This window comes from Zootoca vivipara, chromosome 15 (genome assembly GCF_963506605.1).
Source record: "Zootoca vivipara chromosome 15, rZooViv1.1, whole genome shotgun sequence".
In the NCBI taxonomy this organism is placed as follows: Eukaryota; Metazoa; Chordata; class Lepidosauria; order Squamata; family Lacertidae; genus Zootoca; species Zootoca vivipara.
In genome coordinates this window covers 2939970-2962527 of record NC_083290.1, presented here as the reverse complement: position 1 = coordinate 2962527, position 22558 = coordinate 2939970, and the positions used below count along the sequence as shown (strand labels likewise).

The following is a 22558-nucleotide window of genomic DNA, read 5'->3' as shown; positions in this document are numbered from 1 at the left end:
CATACCGGGAGAAGCGGTCCCGCAGGTACGAGGATCCTAAGCCGCATAAGGCTTTAAAGGTCAAAACCAGCACCTTAAACCTGACCCTGTACTCCACCGGGAGCCAGTGCAGCTGGTAAAGCACTATGTTCTCCCTCCACTGCCAGAAGCTTCTCTTGAGTATCAGTTCCTCTTGCCTTCAGGTCCTGTTTGTGGGGCTTTCCCATTGGGGGCATCTGGGGGTCCACTGTGAGAACAGAATGCAGGACTAGATGGGGAACTGACTTGATCCAACAGCTGGGCTCTTTCAAGTGCTCTGGGGCTTAACTCTAGAGGCCAAGAACTTTGACCCTGGAGCTTTAGGAAGAACAGAGGAGAGACTGCAAGACAGGCAGAAATCCAACACATGCAGCACACACACCATTACAAAACCTCTAGGCCAATTTTCCATCCAACACATGCCTGCTCTGGAGGGTAGGACCTGAACCAATGGATTCAAGTTGCAAGAAAGCAGATTCCAGGGGAAAATTAGGAAGCGCTTTCTGACAGCAAGAGCTGTTCTACAGTGGAACGGACTCCCTCAGGAGGTTGTGGTCTCCCCTTCCTTGGAGTTTTTTAAGCAGAGGTTGGGTGGCCATCTTGTCATGGATGTTTTAGCTGAGATTCCTGCATTGCAGGGGGTTGAAGTAGATGGCCCTCGGGGCTCCCTTCCGACTCTACAATCCTATATGATTCAGGAAGCTGCTAGCTTACACCCTCCGTGCTTTTGCCAGGATGAAAAAGCTTCAGGAGGCAACAGCCTTGGTTAAGGTTCAACCACCGCCACTTTGTCCTCCCATTCAAAGAGATCAGGCACCCCCAAACTTCGGCCCTCCAGATGTTTTGGACTACAATTCCCATCTTCCCCGACCACTGGTCCTGTTAGCTAGGGATCATGGGAGTTGTAGGCCAAAACATCTGGAGGGCCGCAGTTTGGGGATGCCTAGTTTAGATGTTGAAGCATCAGAGGTGGACAGTTGTCCTTCTTTGCTTCAGGACAAAGTGCTAGCAGCGCCATGTGTCCCCTCAGCATATCTCTTAGCTGGCTCCATAATGACAAGAGAGAAAGGAGACCCTCACAGAAGGGCAACATGAGGGAGATTTTGTGGGATTGCCTTCTCTTATACCTCCCAGAGAGTGCCAACTCTTTCCTTTCGTGAAGCTCTGTGAAGAGGAGTCCCCCCTTCTATGTTGACTGTGAGAGTGTGACATTTTAGGGGGTGAAACAATTTTTGCAAATTACTTCCGTGAGGGGTCTTTAAAAATACGTGTTTTTTGGAGAAGAGTGGCAGATGAAGATGATGGGCTTTGCAGAACTGGTGAAGCTGACAGAAAAAATCCGAAACCAGCCTGATCAAGTATTCCAAAAGGGCTAGAGTAAATTTATACAAAATTTGAAAGATTATTGTAAGCAATTAACACCAACAGCAGGGTTGTCTGAAGACTTGTAATGAGAAATTGTCTATCTTTCTATTTTTATTTAAATTTTGAGCTATTTTGTAATGAGTGTAATTAGAATTGGAAAACGTACAAAATGCAATGGTATAAAGGTAAATTTTGAAAGCCATGAGGCGGGAGGTAGGAAGTTGATAGGCTCTAAAGAGCCAAGGTGGTAAAGTGGATAATGAAGATGTGAATGTATAATATTAAATGGAAAATAAATAAAAAATTAGATAGATATAGATAGATAGATAGATAGATAGATAGATAGATAGATAGATAGATGATAGATAGATTTTGGGGTGTGGGGGATTATTTTTTGCGACTGGACAACATTCAACTTGGTAAGTCTACACTGCATGAAGAACCACATCAACTGGTTTCAGAAAGCCAAAGAACTTTAATTTTTCCTCCTGTTAACATCAGGTCATGCTAAATAATATGAATAACAATAATTTATAATATAGCAGCAAGTAGTTGGCAATCATTTGTAATGATTTTGCACACACTTTACTAAATCATATTAATTTAACTGAAATATATTCTGAATTCCTCCAAGTCGTGCTCCAACTTTTTATCAGCTCGCAGCTTTGGAAGTTGAAAGTTGAAAAATCCAACATGTCCTTTGTGAGGGGAGGAGTCCTTTACCTCTTTGGAAATGCAAGGAGCGTACCCACGAGAGGAAAAAACCCATAACTGACAGAAAGCACCACACCACCCCCACCCCTGAACTATGAGCCGGTGAATGTGAAGCCCCTGCCTTAAGAGCCCTGGCACTGTCAAAGGCAGAGCCATGGGAGCCTGGCCAGACCCCTCCTGGGCGGCCATCTTGGCCAGAGATGGCGGAAGCAGCAGCCAAAAGTATAACAGCTGTGGCGTATGCCTCAGAGCAGGGAGTGGGCTGAGCAATGCTGAGGAACCCCACTCATGACACTTAGGAAAGGCAGTGCGGATTGTGTCCAGGGACTTCCAAAAGCGAGCCCTCAGGATCCTGCCCCTCGCCCATAGGGTTAGATATGGGAGTAGGCCTTTAGCTGAGGAGTTTTCCCGCCATTTTCCTTCCTCGCCCTCGCCAGAATCTCAGGCTCAAAATGGTTCCCTTTAGAGAGCTGCCTTTTCTCTCCCCGCAAGGAAACAAGTGCATAAACACCCGTTCCCTTGGGAATTGTTTTTCATGAGGATTCAAAAGGCTATCTCTCCCTCGCTTCCCCCCATGAGGGGTAGCTTGCTTAGTTATATACACTGGATCGTAAGAGAAAAACCTAAAAACGGTTTACAAAAAGAAGGGAGACCCTTTGAGGTTGTTGTTTTTTAACAATCAAGCAATGTATAGTTTTTTATGAAATAAAATTAGTATGTGGAGGCCTCTGCAAGGGCAGCTGGTCTTTCTAAATAGCTTCAGAATGAAATAAATAAATTCATTTAATTACCTCATGAGGAGTTTTAGGGCTCCCCTAGAGGATGGATTAGAATTACCCTGCTGCGTGAAACTACAAAATGGGCTTTTTAAAAGGGAGGCTTTTAATGGATTTGGATTTGATATCCCGCTTTATCACTACCCGAAGGAGTCTCAAAGCGGCTAACCTTCTCCTTTCCTAATGTTTAATAGATTATTGTATTTTATTTTTCTGTTGGAAGCCGCCCAGAGTGGCTGGGGAGGCCCAGCCAGATAGGCGGGATATAAATAATAAATTATTATTATACCTAATTCTAGTTTCATGAGGCTTCTCCCTTAGCTATTGAAAATGTATAGTAGCCTTTCTTTTCCCCTGGGTTTCAATTCATTGACTTAAGGAACCCCTGAAATACACTCAGTAGAGTTTAGTTTTCTGCACAATACATGTAACTTGGTTGTGGCTTGAACATGAGGGGAGATACAACTTCAGGTGCTAGTCTGGAGGTTTTTTTTTCTGCCTGCAGCTTGACAGTTCAGTACCAAGTAAAGTGTATGCTTTAAATGTAAAAAAAAAAATCCTTCATTTCTTTATTTGTCAGACAGTCCTTTGGATTTTTTTTAAAGAAGTCTTTAATAGGATCAAGGACACGAAGGTGCTTCTTTCTGTATTGCCCAATATATACGTCAACCAACATCAGAAAATTCAGAGAAGTGCAAATTTCATAGGACAGCTGTCTTTCAATCTGTGATTGTTTCAGGAAGTGTGAATTAGGTTGTTACACATTGAAGTGAAAACAAAAAAAATGGGGGCCAGAGAGCCAGGGGACGACGACAGGAGAGATGTGGAGTCGATTTTCATTTGCAGGGTGTCAACTAAAAAACAGCCAATTCGCTCCCACAAGAGGTAGCGATGGGCACAAACCCGGACGGATTTAAATAAGGATTAGGCAAATCCCTGGAGGATATCAATGGCTAAGTTTTCCCTAAACTGTCAGAAGCAGGATGCGTCTGAATAAATCTTGCTGGGAATCTCTTGCCCTCATGTCCTGCTTTAGGGTTGGCAAATTAGGGGAAGAGGATGCTGGACTAGGTGGGCCCTTTTGGGCCTGATCCTGCAGCCAGGCTCTTCCTCGGTTCTTAGGCTGAGACTCTTCGACAGGAGACTGAATTATTCTTCCTCTAAGGCAAGACTGTCATCACAAATCTGTAAATGACATGGAACGTGGGTCTGAGTCACTGCCTTAATGGTGGCTGGGCTGCTCCTGCTAAGCTCTTGCACTTCACAGCTTAAGGAACGTCGCTGGAGGTGGCTGTTAATGTGGCCCGAAGAATTCACCGCGTCCTCCTTGTGGCTTTCTCTCACTCACTGACTTCTGTCACGCAAGGGTATTTGCTCCTCCTCTGCTTCTGATGCCGCCATGTTCGTCATCCCCTGTGATACCCAGCTCCATAGACGCTTCCCTGGAACAGGAAACAGAAGAAGGCTGTTGAGCAGGGACAGGCAAGTCCTCGAGCAGAAAAGCTGTTCTGCCCTGGCAAATGGGTTAGGAGGGGCCACAGCTGGGCGGCAGAGCACCTGCTTCGTATGCAGAATTCAATCCCTGGCCTCACCTCCTGAAATCTTTCTGCCTGTCACTGCATTCCTGCTGGTGCTTGTAGTGTAAAACTCTAGGTATACTTTTGTCTGGAATGATGGTGCCTCAAAGGGTTTGCAGTTAAAGAGGGCACATATACCTGCCCCGATCTGCATTTTCCTCATCGTTATTTTCTGGTGTTCTTTCTCTTATTATAATTTTAAAAAAAACCTTTAAAAAACACACCAAAATGCTTGGCATCCCTTTGCCTGTTGCCAGGAGAGGTTAGTAGATAAAGTTGAGCTAGATGAAACAGTGGTCTGATTTACTATAAGGCAGTTTCGTATGCTTCTGAGTCAACCCTTTGTTCAGAACCATGAGGACTAGAACCTTGTTACATTTTAAGTGGAAATGCTCTATGGCAGACCCCTGCATTGCACTCAAGGATCCCAGTTTCAATACCTGACATCTCCTGTTAGAATGATCGGGGAACAGGTGGTGGTTAAGACCTTTCTCTTTGTTATACCCTGGAGGGCCATTGCCGGTCAGAATATAGATGGGTTACATGGGCAGATATATCAAGTCAGACTAAAGTCAAATTCTTACGATCAGGGAATACGGGAGTGTGTGTGTGTTTGTGTGTTTGTGTGTGTGTGTGTTTCTGACTTGTATACTTGACTCCTATTCTGCATCATTTGATGCTGCAAGCAAGGAACTTTGAAATCTCTTTTTTCCGGGTCTACTAAAAAGGTTTCTCAAGGGCAGAAACTCTAGTAAGTGTAGAGAGAGCAGGTATGACTTCAAAAATATTATTTTTGGTTTTTTTAATTTACAGTCATACCTTGGTTTTAGTACGCCTCGGTTTGAGTATTTTCAGTTTAAGTACTCCGCGGACCCGTCTGGAACAGATTAATCCACTTTCCATTACTTTCAATGGGAAAGTTCACTTCAGGTTAAGTAGGCTTCAGGTTAACAGACTTCCGGAACCAATTGTGTTTGTAAACTGAGGTACCACTGTATTATTTTTTTTGCCAGATGAATTCACTCAGCTGCTGAGATGGGCAGATATGAGACTTTCCCCTGGGATCAGTTTCCTGATTTGGCATAGCTACACCATCACCAGCTGGCACGGCCCTGTGGTGGTCCAATGACCTCTTGTGCCACAGAGGTTTCCCTGATGGCTCTGAAGGCAAGAAGGTAAGCAAACCTTTTGAGTAATAGAGGGATGGGGAATTTGTGGCCATCCAAATTTTGTTGGACCACAATTTCCACCCCACCCCCCCAACCACGGGACATACTAGCTGTGAGTGATGGGAGTTGGAGTTTAATAACATAAGGATGATCATAAGTTACCCATGTCTGGAGTTGGGTTTTGCTCTTTATTTACCTTTAGACGCCATCTCACTGTGGTCTGAGTCTGTAGGATCCTCCTTGAGGGTTCCCAGTTCTTTCTTCCAGTTATCCCAATCTACCTCTTCCACACTACAAAACAAACACAAATGAACAATGAACTGCCCGAATCCCATCACTCAGTTGGGAGCAAATATACAGTCGACATATTGCTTAGCTGTGTAGCTTTTTGGGCATAATTGTTTGTTTTGATGATGATTACATTTTTATCCCGCCATCCCTCCCAAAAGTGCTCAGGGTGGCAAACAATAAAAACAACTTTAAAAATATTCCAATACAGATTAATCACATTTTCAGTGGCTCTGCAATACTGACCCATAAATGCTTCTGATATGTTTACCCTATTATTAATTTGTCAGAATACTATTGTCATTCATAAATTGCAATTTTTTGTTACATTGAAGATTATATTGGGGGGTACTGTTTTTGTTTGTTACCATATTGTGCATTTTGGGGGTTTCATATTGCAAACCACCCTGTGATCCTCAAATGAAGGGCAGCATAGAAATTTAATAAATAATAATACAAATAATAATAATGATTAGGCTAACATTGTGTGTTGATGGTTTTTCTCCTGCAGGCTTATAGGGTTGCCATATTTCAAGAAGTAAAAACAAGGACAGCCCGAAAGTTGTTGAGCTTTTTATAATGAAAACGCCCCCCAAAAAACCACAATTTTTTGGTTTACAGGACATCACTTTCACCTTTGAAATCCTGGTAGTGTCTGGGAAACTCCTGACGTATGGCAGCCCTAGCTATTAACCACTTTGAGCTTTCCTTGGGGTTACGGTCACATCCACACCAAATGTTTAAATCAGAATCATTCTATTTTTAATAGTCATGGCTTTCTCCAAGCAATCCTGGGAAGTGTAGCTTGCTAAGGGTGTGGAGAGCTGTTAGGAAGCCTCTCACAAATCTACAACTCTACTGTACATCAGAAGTGGTGACCCTGAGGCCAAATGCAGTTATCCAGGCCCTGGGCATCCTATGTGGCCCTGGGCATCCGCCCCAGGCCACACCACCAGTCCTCTTTCACACCCTGGAAATGTGTCCTTGAGCTCTGGTAATGCCTCATTGTTTGCATGCATTGAGCGTGGGTAGGCAAACTAAGGCATGGAGGCTGGATCCGGCCCAATTGCTTTCTAAATCCGGCCCATGGACGGTCTGGGAATCAGCGTGTTTTTATATGAGAAGAATGGGCTGTTTTATTTAAAAATGCATCTCTGGGTTATTTGTGGAGCATTGGAATTCGTTCATTTCCCCCCCCCCAAAAAATATATATAGTCCAGCCCCCCCCCCCAGATTTAAGGGACAGTGGACCGCCCTGCTGAAAAAGTTTGCTGACCCCTGGCATTGAGGATGTGGAGACCTATATGAAGGAACTAGGCTACTATATACAAAGGTGACTTTCACTCTCCTTGCTCCACCCACCTTTGCCTCTGGTACCGCCTACTGCTAGCTGCAGAAGGTTGTCCGGATGGGAATCTGGCCCCCCAGGCTGAAAAAGGTCCCGCCACACTTGACCTACATAGACGGAGCTGTATCAATACGTAACAAACTACAATAGAGGATCCACCTCAAGTCACCATTGTGCTGCATTGCACATTAACCTGGCCGTAAGGTGCCCTATGGGTTTGCAACAGTGTGGGGCATGGCCAAACTCACCGGAAAAAATATCTCTTATCTTTCTCTTCTTCAGAGCCGATAGACAGCTGGCAACCAGATCTCTTGGGCTTCTGCCAATACCAAAGCCAGTTTTTCTCCAACTCCATAATAGCAATCGCTCTCTGTGGATGCAATATAGGAAGAATGTACATCTCACAATTACCTCCCCAACATCTTAGATCTATAGGGGAGCTCTGTCTCATTGCTTCCATACACGTATTTGACATTGGTCCATCTAGCAGTGGCTCTCTTGGGTTTCAGGAAGCAGAGATTTCCAGCCCCACCTAGAAATAGCTGGAATTGAACCAGGGACTTTCTGCATGCAGAGCATGTGCCCTGAACTGCTGTTCTGCTTGCAGACTTCGTTGGCCACTTTGGAACAGGATGCTGAACTACATGGGCTTTTAATCTGATCTTGTTCCTTATGTGTGAATCCCTCATCAGGGCTGAGCTAACAGGCAACTGTCAGAGGGGGATCAAGGGTTGGAGAGCGAGGAGCCAGGAACTTGTGTATTTTTTATTTTATTTTCAGCCATTGTATGCTGTACCCATTAGCTTTATTTTCCCAAAGCAATGAGCAATGCCCAGTGGTTATGGACTTGCCTGCAGCTTCCAAACGCCTTGACTGTATCCAGAGAGTTTGGTGACTGTCTCGCTCATCAGGGCAATCAGCATGTTCAGAAGGAGGATGTAAGTCATAATGACATAGAAGAGAAGGAGGAGCATCACAAAATAATTGAACTTCAGGTTCTCTTGAAATTCCAACTCCCCCATCCCAATAGTGAACTTGAACAGCTCCAGCGAAGTCTGCAGCAGCCCGGCATACTTGACTTGGTCTTTGCCGTCACCGTTGATGAGGGAAGACCCATTCTGGACAGGCTGGGGAGCCTCCCCGGTAAGTATGACAAGGGCTGAAATGATAAATAAGAATATTCAAACCAAGAGGCCCTTAGAGACCTTGAAAACATCTCTATCTGTACCAGAATCCAGTCCCAAAATACAGGTAGAATTCTGGCTGCTGCCACCCATTCCAGCGCTTCCTGTGGGGACAAGTAGAGACTCACCTGTTGAAAAGCCAAAGAGGAAAATCAAATAGACCATGAGGAAATGGAAGAGGTCCCGCAGAATAGCCTGGAACACAGAGCAGGATATAAGTGAACCAAGGGACCACGGCATGGTGTAGATAAGAGTATAGAAATTATGAATGGGAAGAGACCCAGGTTCAGATATTTGCCCAGGCATGAAATTCAAGTGGATGAACTTGGACCTAAGAGCAGGGCCAGCTTCACAACGGAGGTGGCATGATTCTTCCTAGGCCAGGAGAAGGAGGAGAAGGACTGGATGGAAACCAGACTTTGCAAATATGCTAGCAGTTTTTATTGGATTGGTGTTCTACCAACCTTGTGTATCATGACAATGTAGATCCCAGTCTGCTGAAAGCCTCGCATGTAATACAGCAGGTTTATCCAGCCGAGCAGGAGGGAGGAAACCATCCAAGGCACGTAATCTTCCAGGCCTGCAAGGTACATCACTGCCGAAACCAGCAGGGTCACTGACTGCAACAGCCTGTGAGAAAATGGTGGGGGGGATGCAGAGATGATCCCTGCTTAGAGGTTTCCTTTATAAATAAGGCATGCAAAAATCTGCTCAATATACCTTGCAGAATTCCACAAGGAAGCCAGAGGAGGGACCTTTAAGGCATAGAAAAGTCTCCTTGGCCTGCCTAACACAAAAAACTAAGCCACATGCCCCAGCTAAGCATGAATGAGCAAGAAAAGGAAAAAATTGCAGCCTCTTCACTCCTCCCATTTGTTGATGTTGTTTAGTTGTTTAGTCGTGTCCGACTCTTCGTGACCCCATGGACCAGAGAACTCCTGTCTTCCACTGCCTCCCGCAGTTTGGTCAAACTCATGTTCGTAGCTTCGAGAACACTGTCCAACCATCTTGTCCTCTGTCGTCCCCTTCTCCTAGTGCCCTCCATCTTTCCCAACATCAGGGTCTTTTCCAGGGAGTCTTCTCTTCTCATGAGGTGGCCAAAGTATTGGAGCCTCAGCTTCAGGATCTGTCCTTCCAGTGAGCACTCAGGGCTGAATGGATAGGTTTGATCTTCTTGCAGTCCATGGGACTCTCAAGAGTCTCCTCCAGCACCATAATTCAAAAGCATCCATTCTTTTGCGATCAGCCTTCTTTATGGTCCAGCTCTCACTTGGTCCAGAGCTAAGCCATGGCTTGGAGAATGCATTACATCCAAAACTGGGCTTGTGATTTGCACCTCCCACCGCATAAACCATGAGAGATGAAGCAAGAACTAAACCATATTTAATGCTTGACTTTAAAAAATAAAAAACTCAAAGTGGTTTACAAAACTCAGGAAGCAAGAAATAATCAGTAGAAACAGTTGAAAACAATTATTTAAAATATTAATAAATAATAAAATTCTCCTAGGATGCACACTTCTGTAGAGAAGTGCAGATGTGGAAGGACGGCTGTACTGCAGGACTCAATTCATATTCTTTCAGAAAGTGCAAATTGTTAAATACTGAAAATATTGAAATGTCTTGAAATACAAACTGAATCAATCAAAATTATTGTACATGACAGCAGGCTATGGTGGGAGAAATGGAGGGGGAAGATTTTTTTTGTGGTTGTTTTTGTGAGCTTAAACAAAACAAGGCAGGTATGAAAAGCAGAGCTACCCCCTATAAAATGATGGATCCAACAAGGATTCTGTGTAGATTAGCCAAAGCTTCACTTGATTCTGGGCTTCCTTTCTCCTCCGCAAACGAAACAGGGGGAACTTTTGAATTGTAAACCACCTCCACCCACAATGGCCTCTTGCCCACATGCCCCTTCCCCCCCCCAACGTACAGGAAAATCTCGATGTAGCCATCCTGAAGTAGACTTTTCAGTGACAGGCGCCTTCTCCACAGGTAAATAGTCTAAAAAGCAAATGGAGAGGAACACTCTTGTGAGTACAGTAGAAGTGCAAGATCCCTTCATGATAGTCACAACTAAGTCTGCACAACCTTCTAAAATTATACAATATTAATCAGTGATGCATTGCAATGATCAGTGCAGATACCCGTGTGTCACCTTTCAGCCAGGTGTACTATTTTTTTCATTCTGATGGAGCAGCCCTAGGACTCTGGAGACAGGAGTCCTTCTGAGACCTTGCTGCAGAAATAATAAGGTGTATTTGCCCCTCCCCCCATGACCCTAGACCACTACACTTCTGTACAGCAGGTTGAACCAACTAGTGGTGGTACAAAAAGAAATCACTGAGCAGTAAATGGGTAAGCAGCTGAGTGGGTATTTATTTACGAGCTTACTCACCAGCTCTTCTAGTGTGGAGGTGAACAACTTTCTTTTAAAAGGAGTGTTTTAAGGGTGATTTGACCAGAAGGATCACTGCCCTTGGTATGTGCTTTCACTCAACCCAGTTTCATCTCTGGGCAATAAAATCCTGCAAAACCTAGTGACAAAGGAAATGTGTGTCTCCTAAGGAAGCTGAATGTTGGGAAGTCTCAGGAAAGACAAAATGAAGGATTTGTTCACACAGCTCAGAGTTCAACTTGGAGTTGACTGCCACAAGAGGCAGTCTGGGACACCAACTTTGCTGGCTTTAAAAGAGGATTAGATCAATTAATGGGGGAGAGAGTTATCTGTGACTACTAGTCACAATGGCTGTGTTCTCCTTCCTCTATTGGAGGCAGTGTGCTTCTGAAATCCAGTTATTGGGAATCTCAAGTTGGCTCTTGCACTCAGGAACCAACTGTGGGCTTCCTTTTGGAGAATCTAGTTGATTAAAAGGACTCCTCCTCCACAATGTATTAAACCATCCTAATGGTTCACTTCCTTCTATCCCCACCCCAGATTTTTAACTGATTCAACTGCAACCTTGTATTTCAGCACTGGGCAGGCAGCCATAGGAGACAAGGAATTACATGCATGCGAGTGAGCTGTTGCGTTATGAAGACATGGTTTATAAGCCAACAACAAATCAAAGCTATGCATTGTGTTTGCTTGTCAGAAAAATCAGCCTGCTGTGGTAGGCTTATATGTCCAAACTAGCCATAGTTAGGCTCAACAAACCATGGTTATGTGCAAACCGAAGTAGTGTATATATTTTGTTAATTCTTTTAAAATGAAATATTTGATGCTCTTAATTTCTGCAGCCAGTCCTATTTTCTGCTGGCTTTCTGTAGCCAACCTAAGATGCAAAAAAAGCATCAAACACATCCCAAACAGCAGCAGGAAGAGCAATAAGAGTATGTTGTACCTGAGCAACGAGGAGATACACGCCTCCGATTAAGACAACGACCTGGCCAATGAGCCACAATACGTCTCCAGCAGCATTTGACACTGGAAAAGGAGGCTGGGATGATACAATAAAAGAAAAGGGGGAGAACGTAAGTAATTGGGGGAGATAAAAGCAGTGACAATCAGCTGATTGTCAGGGCTTGCAAAGGGTTGTACAGGATTCTATGCACAGGACTCTGCCGGCACTGACCAGCTGGTTGGGAGTGCCTACAAGTTCCTTTTTGACCAGATATGACTTGGACAGATCTGGCAGTTTCAGCTTCTCGTTTATTCCAGTCTTTATTCTAGTTCTCAACATTTCTGCATCTGCTTATGATTTATTTATTTTTAATCTCATCAAAATGAATTTCATGTTTTTAAGACATCATGAAAATTTATCCATGTGAATCTCTGCTGGCAATTTTTGCCTATTCCCCCCCCCCTAAAATAACATAACAAACTTTTGCACGTCATCTTCCCCTGATATATCCATAATAATGCACACTTGTTCATCTTTCGTACACATTGCTTGGCTGCAGAACTGCAGTCAAAGATTCGGAGAAGTGTGAATTTCAAAGGATGAATGCATTTCAGTTCAGAAAGTGGAAATTAAGTAGGTTTGCCTTTCAGTGCAAACTGAATTGAATCTCTCTCCCACCCTTACCCTGCATCAGGGGTGGCCAACTCCCAAGAAACTGTGATCTACTAAAAACTGGCAGTGATCTACCCCCTTTTGGGGGGGGTTCAGGACAAAGTTGTTGAGCTTTTTTAAGGAAGGAGTAAGGCCTATTTTGGGGGAGGGTTTGGGTGTCAATGTTTTTCCAGGGAGGAGGCAAAATGTTGAGCTTTTTAGGGGAGCCACAGTTGTTCAGCTTCTTTGGGAGGAGCCAATCATCTACCAGTGATCTACCGCAGACTTCCAGTGATCTACCGGTAGATCACGATCTACCTGTTGGACATGCCTGCCCTACATCATGTATGGGCAGGTGGGTGCGGCTTGGTCCAAAAGGGCCTTGTAGAACAAACAGGAAGCTTCCACACTTCTGCCCTAGAGAGCCACTCTCCTCCCTCTGCCTCCCTCTCTGTATCCCCCAAGCACCAAAGCTGCTGTTACCTTCCCCTCCAGGGGCCGATGATAAGCAACAGCTGAGAACACTGACATGAACACCACATAAGAGAAAAAACTGATGTAAAATCTCATGGCAGCAAAGGAGTCCCATTTGCTTTGAAGAAGCTTGTTTATAGGTTCCAGGACCACCATCTTGTACCGCTTCTGTAGGAGAAAGAAAGAAAGAAAATAATTCATTGATTCTGCCCCCATCATCCCTCAGCCATGCTGAGGCTGCTGGCAGTTGGAGCCAAAAAACATCTGAAGGGCCACAGGGTACCCTAGCCCTGCTCCAAGTTGCACGAAACCACAGCTTATTCAGCCTGCAAATAGGTTGGCTGAATAAACTGTGGTTTGGCGTAATGAAGAGGCCTATACTGGTGTGTGTTTCTTAAAGGTATTAAACTGCTTATTCATCTAAAACATTCTAAGTCATATACAACAGTGCAAATCAGCGTAAGAATGACAAAACAATGCTATCAAAACAGAGATAAATGAACCTACTGGTACAGTGTTCATTCTTATAGACAGGGAAAACATGCAAATATTTACAAGAAGTCACTAGTACATAATTGATTGTGCTTCAGCTATGGGACTGAGAAGGGCAACAGCAGAAAATGTTGGGGCTTGTGTACATGGGTCACCGTCCTGTGATATTCTGTGCTACGGATAACATTTTCCAGGCTAATCCCATATTTTACATTACAGCTTTTTATGGGGAGAGGCAATCGATCGGGGTAACCCATTTTGTTTTCCCAAAATACTGTAAGTATCCACAAATCAAGACTCTCTAAGGCAAGAGAAGCCCTCCTGAATTAGCTGAATGGCCCATCTGCTTTCACACAGTGACCAACCAGGTGCCTATGGGAAGACCACAAAAAAACTATTCTTGTGGAGACATCTTCGAAGAATAAATCAATAATATAAGGGGCCTGTGTAAACTATTTTTTTAAAAAAGATGGGTGCAGAGCACTGAGAAGAAAACAAAGATGGCACCAAGAAAATCTCCTGAAGAGAGAAGCCCTTAGGGATTATTTTGAAGCAGACAAGTCGCCTTTGTTGATCATCTCACCGGAGTATCACTACTGTAGGCAAGAATGTCCAACACAGAGTTCTCCTCATAGCTGTCAATGGAGGTCAGGTCATAGAGAGAGATGTGGACAGGCCCATAGGTCCATTCAGTGAACTTTCGCGAAAGGTGACGGAACTCCAGGTCTTTGATTTCACGGTGAATAATGTTTTTGAAGATCTAGGAAGGACAGAAAAGGGGGAGGAATCTTCTTTGAGTTTTGCCTTCCAACATTTATAAATAGTTAGACATCATCTGAGGCCCTTCTTTGTGTGCTCCCTCGGTGAGAGATCTGGAGGGTGGCAGCATGAAAATGGGCCTTTTCTTTGGTGGCTCCCCACTTATGAAATGCTCTCCTCAGGTAGGCCTGCCTGGCACCTTCATTACACACCTTTAACGACTGGGTGAAAACATTTCTCTTCAACCAGGCCTTTGGCTGATTAAACAATCTATGGCATTTTAAATGTGCCAGAGGGGAGGGTATTGCTTTTTCCGTTGTTATATTATGTATTTTGTGTTTTTATATTGTAAAACAGCCAGTGATCTTCGCATGAATGGTGGTGTAACAACAACAGCAACAGCAACACAGACCAACAACTCCTCAGTGTTCTGCTGGCATGTCTTCTCTAGAGTGACCCTAGGAGCCCACCCTGAGTGGCTGACTTACCTCCTTCCACTCTGATTGGCTCCAATCAGCACAAAGGGTGGGAATACTTCTTCTCAGTGGCTAAAAAGTTCCCATTTCATGCTGATTGGGCAGCTTTGGTATACTGAAGAAGACGATGGCACTGGTACCACTGGTATAATGGGTATTTGACTGCCTGTGACCCCCCAGACCAAAGCATCTCTGCCAGTAAGGGGTGTGGCTTAGAAAGAGTCCCAAGGGCTGGAAAAAGAGCCTTGGGGGACTGCACTCTGTAGCTTGGAGGGTGTGAAGCCTAAAAATAGTCCCAAGGGCTGGATAGAGAAGCCTGAAGGGTTGAACCTGTCTCTTGGGCCTGAGTCTCGCCATCCCTGGGACATGATATCTGAGCTTCTGCACTGTAATGGGGGAGTTGTGAAATCATGTATCCCCTGGTACAAATCTTAAGTTGTCTTCTTCAAGTTGTCCTCTCAGTCTCCGCCTCCTACCTGGAGGTTGACAACACTGACCTATCTTGTGTGGCCTGAATCTCTGCTAGCATGACATGAAGCTCCCGCCTTCCAGATATTGTTGGACTTCCGTCTCCAAGTAGCCAGTGGGAATGAGAAGTGAGAGCAGCCAGGAGAATGATGGGAGCTGGAGTCTAACAACATCTTGGGAGGTCACAAGTTCCTCAGCTCAGAAATGCAGCTGATGATAAGCTCCCAATTGTCTTACCTCTATCTTTCCAGTCTTGACAGCCAGGGTCAAAGGGTTCAAGCCTTCCCTGTTGGTTAACTCCTCCAGTTTCTGGCATAGGTTGAGCGTGGCACTGTGCATCAGGATCTTGTTGTACATCTCGAACACCAGCTCCCTGTTCTTCTCATCTGCATCATCGGCCGCCATCACCAAGGCGTGGAGGACTGTGTTGCCGAGGGAATCCTGCTCTGCCAGGTTGGCCTTCTGATAAGGGTTATCCAGGAGATACCTGATCACTTCTGGTTGGTTGGTACAAGCAGCTAAGGAGAGGGGAAGCTCACCTGGAGGAAGAAGGAGATAAACAGAAGTAAAACTATGGTCCGTATAGTTAAAGCTATGGTTTTCCCAGTAGTGATGTATGGAAGTGAGAGCTGGACCATAAAGAAGGCTGATTGTTGAAGAATTGATGCTTTTGAATTATGGTGCTGGAGGAGACTCTTGAGAGTCCCATGGACTGCAAGAAGATCAAACCTATCAATTCTGAAGGAAATCAGCCCTGAGTGCTCACTGGAAGGACAGATCCTGAAGCTGAGGCTCCAATACTTTGGCCACCTCATGAGAAGAGAAGACTCCCTGGAAAAGATCAGGATGTTGGGAAAGATTGAGGGCACAAGGAGAAGGGGACGACAGAGGACGAGATGGTTGGACAGTGTTCTCAAAGCCACCAACATGAGTCTGACAAACTGTGGGAAGCAGTGGAAGACAGGAGTGCCTGGTGTGCTCTGGTCCATGGGGTCACGAAGAGTTGGACACGACTAAACAAACAAAACAAAAAAACTGGGAGAGGAATGGCTGCTTTTGGCACAAGTTACAAAAACTGAGCACCCACTTCAAGAATCTGTGACAGCAGACTTTAGGCACACAGCATCAACCTACCAAAGTAGAAGCATGCCCCTTTCTCCTGCTGGTGGAAGAACTTTCCACAGGCCTTGGCATGGATGTCAGCGCCGTTCTCCACCAGGAGCTTGATGAGATCTAGATTCCTTGCCTCAATGGCAACGTGGAGTGCTGTGTGGCCTAGCAGAACAAAAATGGCATGATAGAAAACCATTAAAAAAGTCAAACATACAAAACAAGCATGTTCTCCTACACCCGAGTGGAGGAGTTCTTTTTTTAATGCTGTCTCCCCACCTCAAGGCCCTTACCTTTATAGAAGATATCTTTACAAGCTACATTGATCAGAGGCCTTGGGTTCTTGGTCTCCTTGTCTATCTTCAACAGCAAAGGGATGGTGGGGTTTGCCCCGTCTTTCAAATTCAGCAAGGCCTTCATCAAGCAGGTCTTGCCCGTTTCTCCATCTGGAAGAGAAGGGATTTCCATCCTTTGTTTGGAGAACTACATTTCTTTCTTTTTTTCTAACAAGGACAACGTAAAGGGCCATTCAAGTCTTATCAGATGCTTTAAGAATATCCAATGAAAGGGGTGCAGCAGGTGTATCTTATAATATCTTCTGAGAAGAGCTCAATCCTAGGCTAAGGATCTTGTTCCAAAGTATTCTAGAGGGTGAGAGGATCCCTGAATCTTGGAAATTATCTCAAGTTTCTGTCATATTGAAACACAACTGAACTGTGCTCTGATAGGCCAAAAGCACTAGCTGAGCAAGATGAAAATATTTAATATGTTATATACCGGTAGGAACAGAGATAAATAATTTCTTCACAAAACAGGTGCATAAAGATCAAGCAGACTTCATGCTGGGGTGCCATATAAGCAACTCCATCCATTTCAAATATTCAGGGAAGAGCCTATTTCAAAGGACAGCGATGCCTCAAAATTGCATATGTGTTGTGAATTGTGAATTAAGTAAGCTTGCATTTGTGAATCAAATGGAACTTCTCTGTCATTTCTCCTCTTGCTCATTATCCGCTCCCTGATCCTTTTCACCAGAAATACCAGGGATTGAACCAGGGACCTTCTGCAATCAAAGCAGATAACTGTACCTGTAACTGTGCTTTGGGCCCTTATAATTTCCTCTACTACAGAGTTTCCCAACCTGTGGGGTTGAAAACCCAAGCAGTTTTGAATCCTGTGTAAGGTCCAACATTCGGTTGACAATAAATGGATGAGTCAACATAGCAAATATATTTTTGGATTTGTGGGTTGCCATACCAAAAATGATGGGAACCACCAATCTACTCTATAGTTTGGGAAATTGTCTTTTCTCTATATGCTTGGAACCTCCCCCCTTAAAATACCGTAGCCAACTTTTGTATGTTGCTCCCTGAGACCAAAGAGCAGTTTTTTGTCTATGTTCAGATACTGTTGAACACCATTTTGAATCAGGTGTAACAGAATATACATTTCAAAAGTGCATTGATTTTCACCAATTTTTGCATGATGGTTCATGAGATCAAAGAGCAGGTTTTGGTCTAAGTCTGGATACAATTGAATAAAGATGGCAGGCTAGCATTTCAAAACTGCACTGATTTTAACCACTTTTTTTTTTACAATTCCGAAGCAACGCCAGATGTGAATCTGTTAGTTAAAAATAACACAACTTCCCTGAGAAAACATCACTATGCCTACCTGTGTACTCAGAGTTGGTAAGAAATTTGCCGGTTTTTTGCAAATAGTCCCCCAGTCCTTCCAGCTCCTTAGGGTTCCCCCTCACGATAGCACCAAAGAGGCGGCTCTTGTTAAAAGTGTTCTCTTTACTGTGGGGGGCGGGAAGGGAAGCAGAATGAACAAAGACCGCATCTTCAGTATACATTTAAATAAGTATTGTACTACTTTAAACAGTCATGGCTTCCCCCAAAGAATCCTGGGTACTGTCATTTGTTAAGGATGTATAATTAGCATACCCTAGTTCCCTTCGCAGGGTTACATTTTCCAGAGTTCTCTTAGAAGAGAAACTAATTGCTAAAGCTCTCAGAGGAGTTGTAGCTTTATTAAGCGTCTCCTACTTCTCAGAACCTTTAGCAAATGAGGGAATCCGTAGCTGTTAAGGTGGTGTTATAATGCTCATAGTGCAGAGATAACCTACGCCCTTCTTTAGGCAGAATATAGTCCAGGAAGGACCATACCCCAGTGGTAGAGCTCCTGCTCTGGATGCAGAAAGTCCCAAGTTCAATCCATGAAAACTTCTCCAAGCAGAGCTGGGAGTGACCCTGAAATTTCAAAGAGCCTCTGTAGACCAGTGGTGGTGAGGCAAATGGTGGTGACAAGAGATGAACTTCTAGGCCTTATGGACAAGCTGACAAATCACTTGTTCCTGAAGGCGTTCACCAAAGAGCTCTTGAAGCATTCAAATAATGAAATTGCTGATCTTCTAACAAAAATCCGTAGTATCGGCCTCCATAACCGAGCACTGGAAAGTGGCCAATGTAACACCCATTTTTTTAAAAGAAATGAACCTGGGAATTAACACAGGAAAAATGGTGGAAAGCATGATTAAACATAGAATGACCAAGCATATAGATGATCAAGTATTTCTGAAGAAGACATTAGCATGGCTTCCACAAGTCCTGCCTAATTAACCTTTCAGAGCTCTTGGAGAGTGTCAACAAAGATATGTCTAGGAGCTCAGCAGTCAGCAGGACCAATAGTCAGCCATGATGGCAGTTATTGTCCACCAACTTCCAGAGGCTCACAGATGTTCCCCATCCCTGCAGTAGATGGGTTGACTCCTGAAGGCAGCTCCTTACCTCAAAGTGGGAGGAATCTTAATCCTAATCTTTGGAGATGGTGGACGTTCCGTCTCATAGGAGGTCTCCATAGGCCGCGGTTCTCCCTTTCCCCCAACTGCCTGCTTCTCCCTTGTCTCCACATTGTCCAAAGTGCCATCGTCTGTCTCCAGTATTGGTAAGTTATGCATCACGCTATTGAAAGTGCTGGCAAGAGAATAGAGCACCGCAAGAAGGTTTATTTGATTTACAGCAAATAGACTGAATAGATTCCAGCCCTCGGGATTACAAAGAAAAGTGCATTACAAAAAGGTCTGGCACATCCAGAGGGGCAGGAGTATGGAACTGTGCATAAAATAAGATGTATACGGATCCTTAAATACCTCAAGAACCATCTCCACCTGCACAAACTAGCCTGACCATTAAGATCCTCACTGTAAGTTATGAGCCTGAAATTCCCTGGTTAAAATCTGCCATACACATGCCAAGGGCGCTATGAAATCCCCCATCTCCAGTAACTTGTGTGTGCTGCAATGAAATGTCGTGGTGTGTCCTTACCTCCTTACAGGAATGCTCATTTTCAGGGTTCATGCCAGCCATTATCTCAAAGCAGAATATTCCATTACTGTATCTCAAAGCAGAATATTCCATTGCCCACCACCTACAACCTGAGTTTTCTCTTTTTCTTTTCCAACTGATATCCAACACCCGTGGTTACTGAGAATGCTCAGTCCTTGGCTGTTGGGGTGAGGGTCTTCCCCTTAAGTGTGTGGGGTTTTTTAATGGACTTCTACAACTCTTGGGTAAATGGAAATTAGATGTTGGGAAGTGTGATTTAGGCAGATTCACCTTTAAGACCAAATCTGCACTATACATTGAAATCACAATGATGCCTATACAGTACGTTACTACACATTTAAAGCACTATGATACCACTCTGAACAGCTGTGGCTTCCCCAAAAGAGTCCTGGGAACTACAGTTTGTTAAGGATGCCAAGAATCGTTAGGAGACGCCTATTCCTCTCACAGTGGTACGATTCGCAGAATGGTTTAACAAACAGTCCGTCTTCCCAAGGAACTTTGGGAACTGAAGCTCTATGTGGAGAATAGGGGGTCTTGCAACAACCCCCAGTCACTCCTAATAAACTACACTTCCCAGAATTCTTTGGGAGAAGCCATGACTGTTTAAAGGGGTCTGGTGCTGCTTTAAATACGTAATGTAGAGGGAGCCTAAAGGCAAACTGACTCTTGATTTCTTCCCAATTCCAAAGGAGACGGATTGTTCTTTTTCCTTTTTGTTTGGCAGCCCTGTGAACTGCGTAATAACATTTTGATTCTGAACTGCTTCGTGTTTTTGCTGAGCCATGCTTTGAGAGCCATCTGCAACGGCAAGCTTCCGACACACTCAGACAGAAACTAGGAAGAGGATGCAGCTGAGGGCGGTGCCTCCCAAGATGCAGGACCTAATGGAGTTACAAGACAACGGCAGCATTCATTATCAGGAGTGCCTCATGTCACATGCCTGCTGAAAAGGGTGTGAGGCTTCAGATATAATTGCAGCGAGCAGGAAAAAAGAGGGAGGGCCAGGAGGAGGCTTTTCATGTGAGCCGCACAATCTGATGTTGTGATGACCCCCGGACTTTAAAAGAGGGTTGAACAAATTCATCGAAGATAGGAATATCAGTGTCTACTCGTAGCCACAATGGCTATATTCTCCCTCCACTGTTGGAGACCTCTCTGAATACCAGTTCCTGGGAACTACAAGGAGGGAGAGTTGCTGTTACCCTCAAGTCCAGCGTATGGGATTCCCACGGGGGGCAGCTGGTTGTCCACTGTGGGAACAGGATGCTGGGCTAGGTGAGCCACTGGCCTGATGCAACAACTGGACTCATCGGATGTCCTTAACCTCTTTCAAGCGCTCCAGGGCTCAACCGTGGAACCTGAGAGGCCAAAAAGAGCCTTTTTACAACTATGTGCCTCATCATCATCATCACGGAACCTTACCTGGAGCTTTAGGAAGAAAAGAGGTACCTGCATGACAGGCATGAATCTGACACATTCAGCATAAACATGCACCCACAGAGAGACCGTTGCTTCACCTCTAGGCCAATTTTCCATCTGAAACTCAATGTTTTCAGTAATCTCTTTTCTAAAGAAAAGGGGGGAAATCACCCAGAAGTATATGCTAGGTCACCCACCCCCCACTCCTGATTTCAAAGGTCACGCCCTAATCTCAGACATGTGGGGGTAGGCATACGGCTTGGATTACTTCATGGCATGGTAAGGGCATTCTGCACAGGCTCTGAAACACTCTCATTATTTGCCTGAGAATAGCCAGATTTATGCTTGGAATTTTAAAATGGTCTCATAGCACGATGAGGGGTGGGTGTTGGGAGAACATTTTTCTGTCGCCACTGTCCACCTTCCGGAGACCACATGGGTGTGGCCCGGCGTAAAAGTAAGCAGAGCAACAGATGCAAATCTTCTCTTTGCAAAGGAAGCTGCATATTTCCCACAATAGAAAAGTCAGAGGCTTTTACATGCATTTACCTCTATCCAGGCAACCAAGAGGCATTATGATAGTTCAAGGAGGGCCTGGCCTGGGGAGGCTCCTGGGGGCCACATTGAAAGACATGTCGGGCCACATTCGCATCCCTGAGGTTCCCCATCCCTGCCATAGACTCTGGGGACTTTCCCCGGCTTAAATTACGCTCTGCATGTTTAGTTACAGGCAAGGCTTGTTGGGGAGGGGAAGGGAGAAGGAAATAATGGTTTGTGGTGTACTTACTCTACAGAGGGGTTCCACCCGGTCTCGGTGCACAGGTCTCCTGTATCCTGCCGAGCAAACGATGCCCCCCAAATGCCAGCAATATTTCAAATGTCAGGCATTTTGGATTCACAACCCCTCCGTTGTTGGGCTGCAGATGCTGATTCTTCTTTTTGAAAAGAATCAAAACGAAAGGAAAGCAACCTTGGCTTTCATCACTTGCACACCAGCAAAAGATCCACACAGTATTTGTTCCACCCAACCTGATGCAGAACCTTCCGCGTTCTGAAACCCCGTAGCTACTTGCAGACGGTTATGTCGGAGGCAATCTAGAGGAAGTGGTTATTATCGACTGCCTGTTCCCATAAAGAGAATGACAATTGCATTTAGAAGAGTGATGGGTGTGGGAATCGTTCCACGTTTCAGAGATACCGGAATATTGCTAATATCTGTCAGCTTGCCTCCTGCCAAGGCGGAGAAACAGAGTCACGCAAGGCCCCCATTGAGAATAAGATTTCCTCCTTTTTTTGTTAATTCCCCTTTTTTATGCTTGTGGTTTCAGCACTCGTGCACATCACAAGTTATCTGGAAATGCCACCCTTGGGCGGAAAGCCGCCAGACGCAGCTACACTCACTGCCAGACCTACTTACTGAGAAAATAAGTGTGCTTTTCCCCCATGCTGATAAATTGAGATGAAAACATGAAAAACACACCCCTCTCTCTCCCCTAAGTCAACAGGCCCGGTCCTACTGTTGGGCAAAGTGAGGCAGATGGGGAGGGAGCAATGACTGACACATGGTGTATTGT

General features: G+C 44.7%; 1 protein-coding gene across 1 annotated transcript; it reads right to left on the bottom strand.

Annotated features, from left to right (window-relative positions):
* Positions 1–1745: 1745 nt before the first annotated feature.
* LOC118096916 (transient receptor potential cation channel subfamily V member 2) lies at positions 1746–22257 on the bottom strand. Its single transcript, XM_035139315.2, has 16 exons — positions 21772–22257; positions 19005–19190; positions 17887–18014; positions 16506–16658; positions 16237–16377; positions 15340–15641; positions 13983–14159; positions 12917–13075; positions 11783–11878; positions 10372–10442; positions 8904–9069; positions 8568–8634; positions 8107–8414; positions 7504–7625; positions 5816–5910; positions 1746–4315 (listed from the first exon to the last, which is right to left on the bottom strand). The coding sequence occupies exons 2-16, from the start codon at positions 19172–19174 to the stop codon at positions 4218–4220; spliced, it is 2253 nt and encodes a 750-aa protein (XP_034995206.2). The 5' UTR covers positions 19175–19190; positions 21772–22257; the 3' UTR covers positions 1746–4217.
* Between the last annotated feature and the right edge of the window lie 301 nt (positions 22258–22558).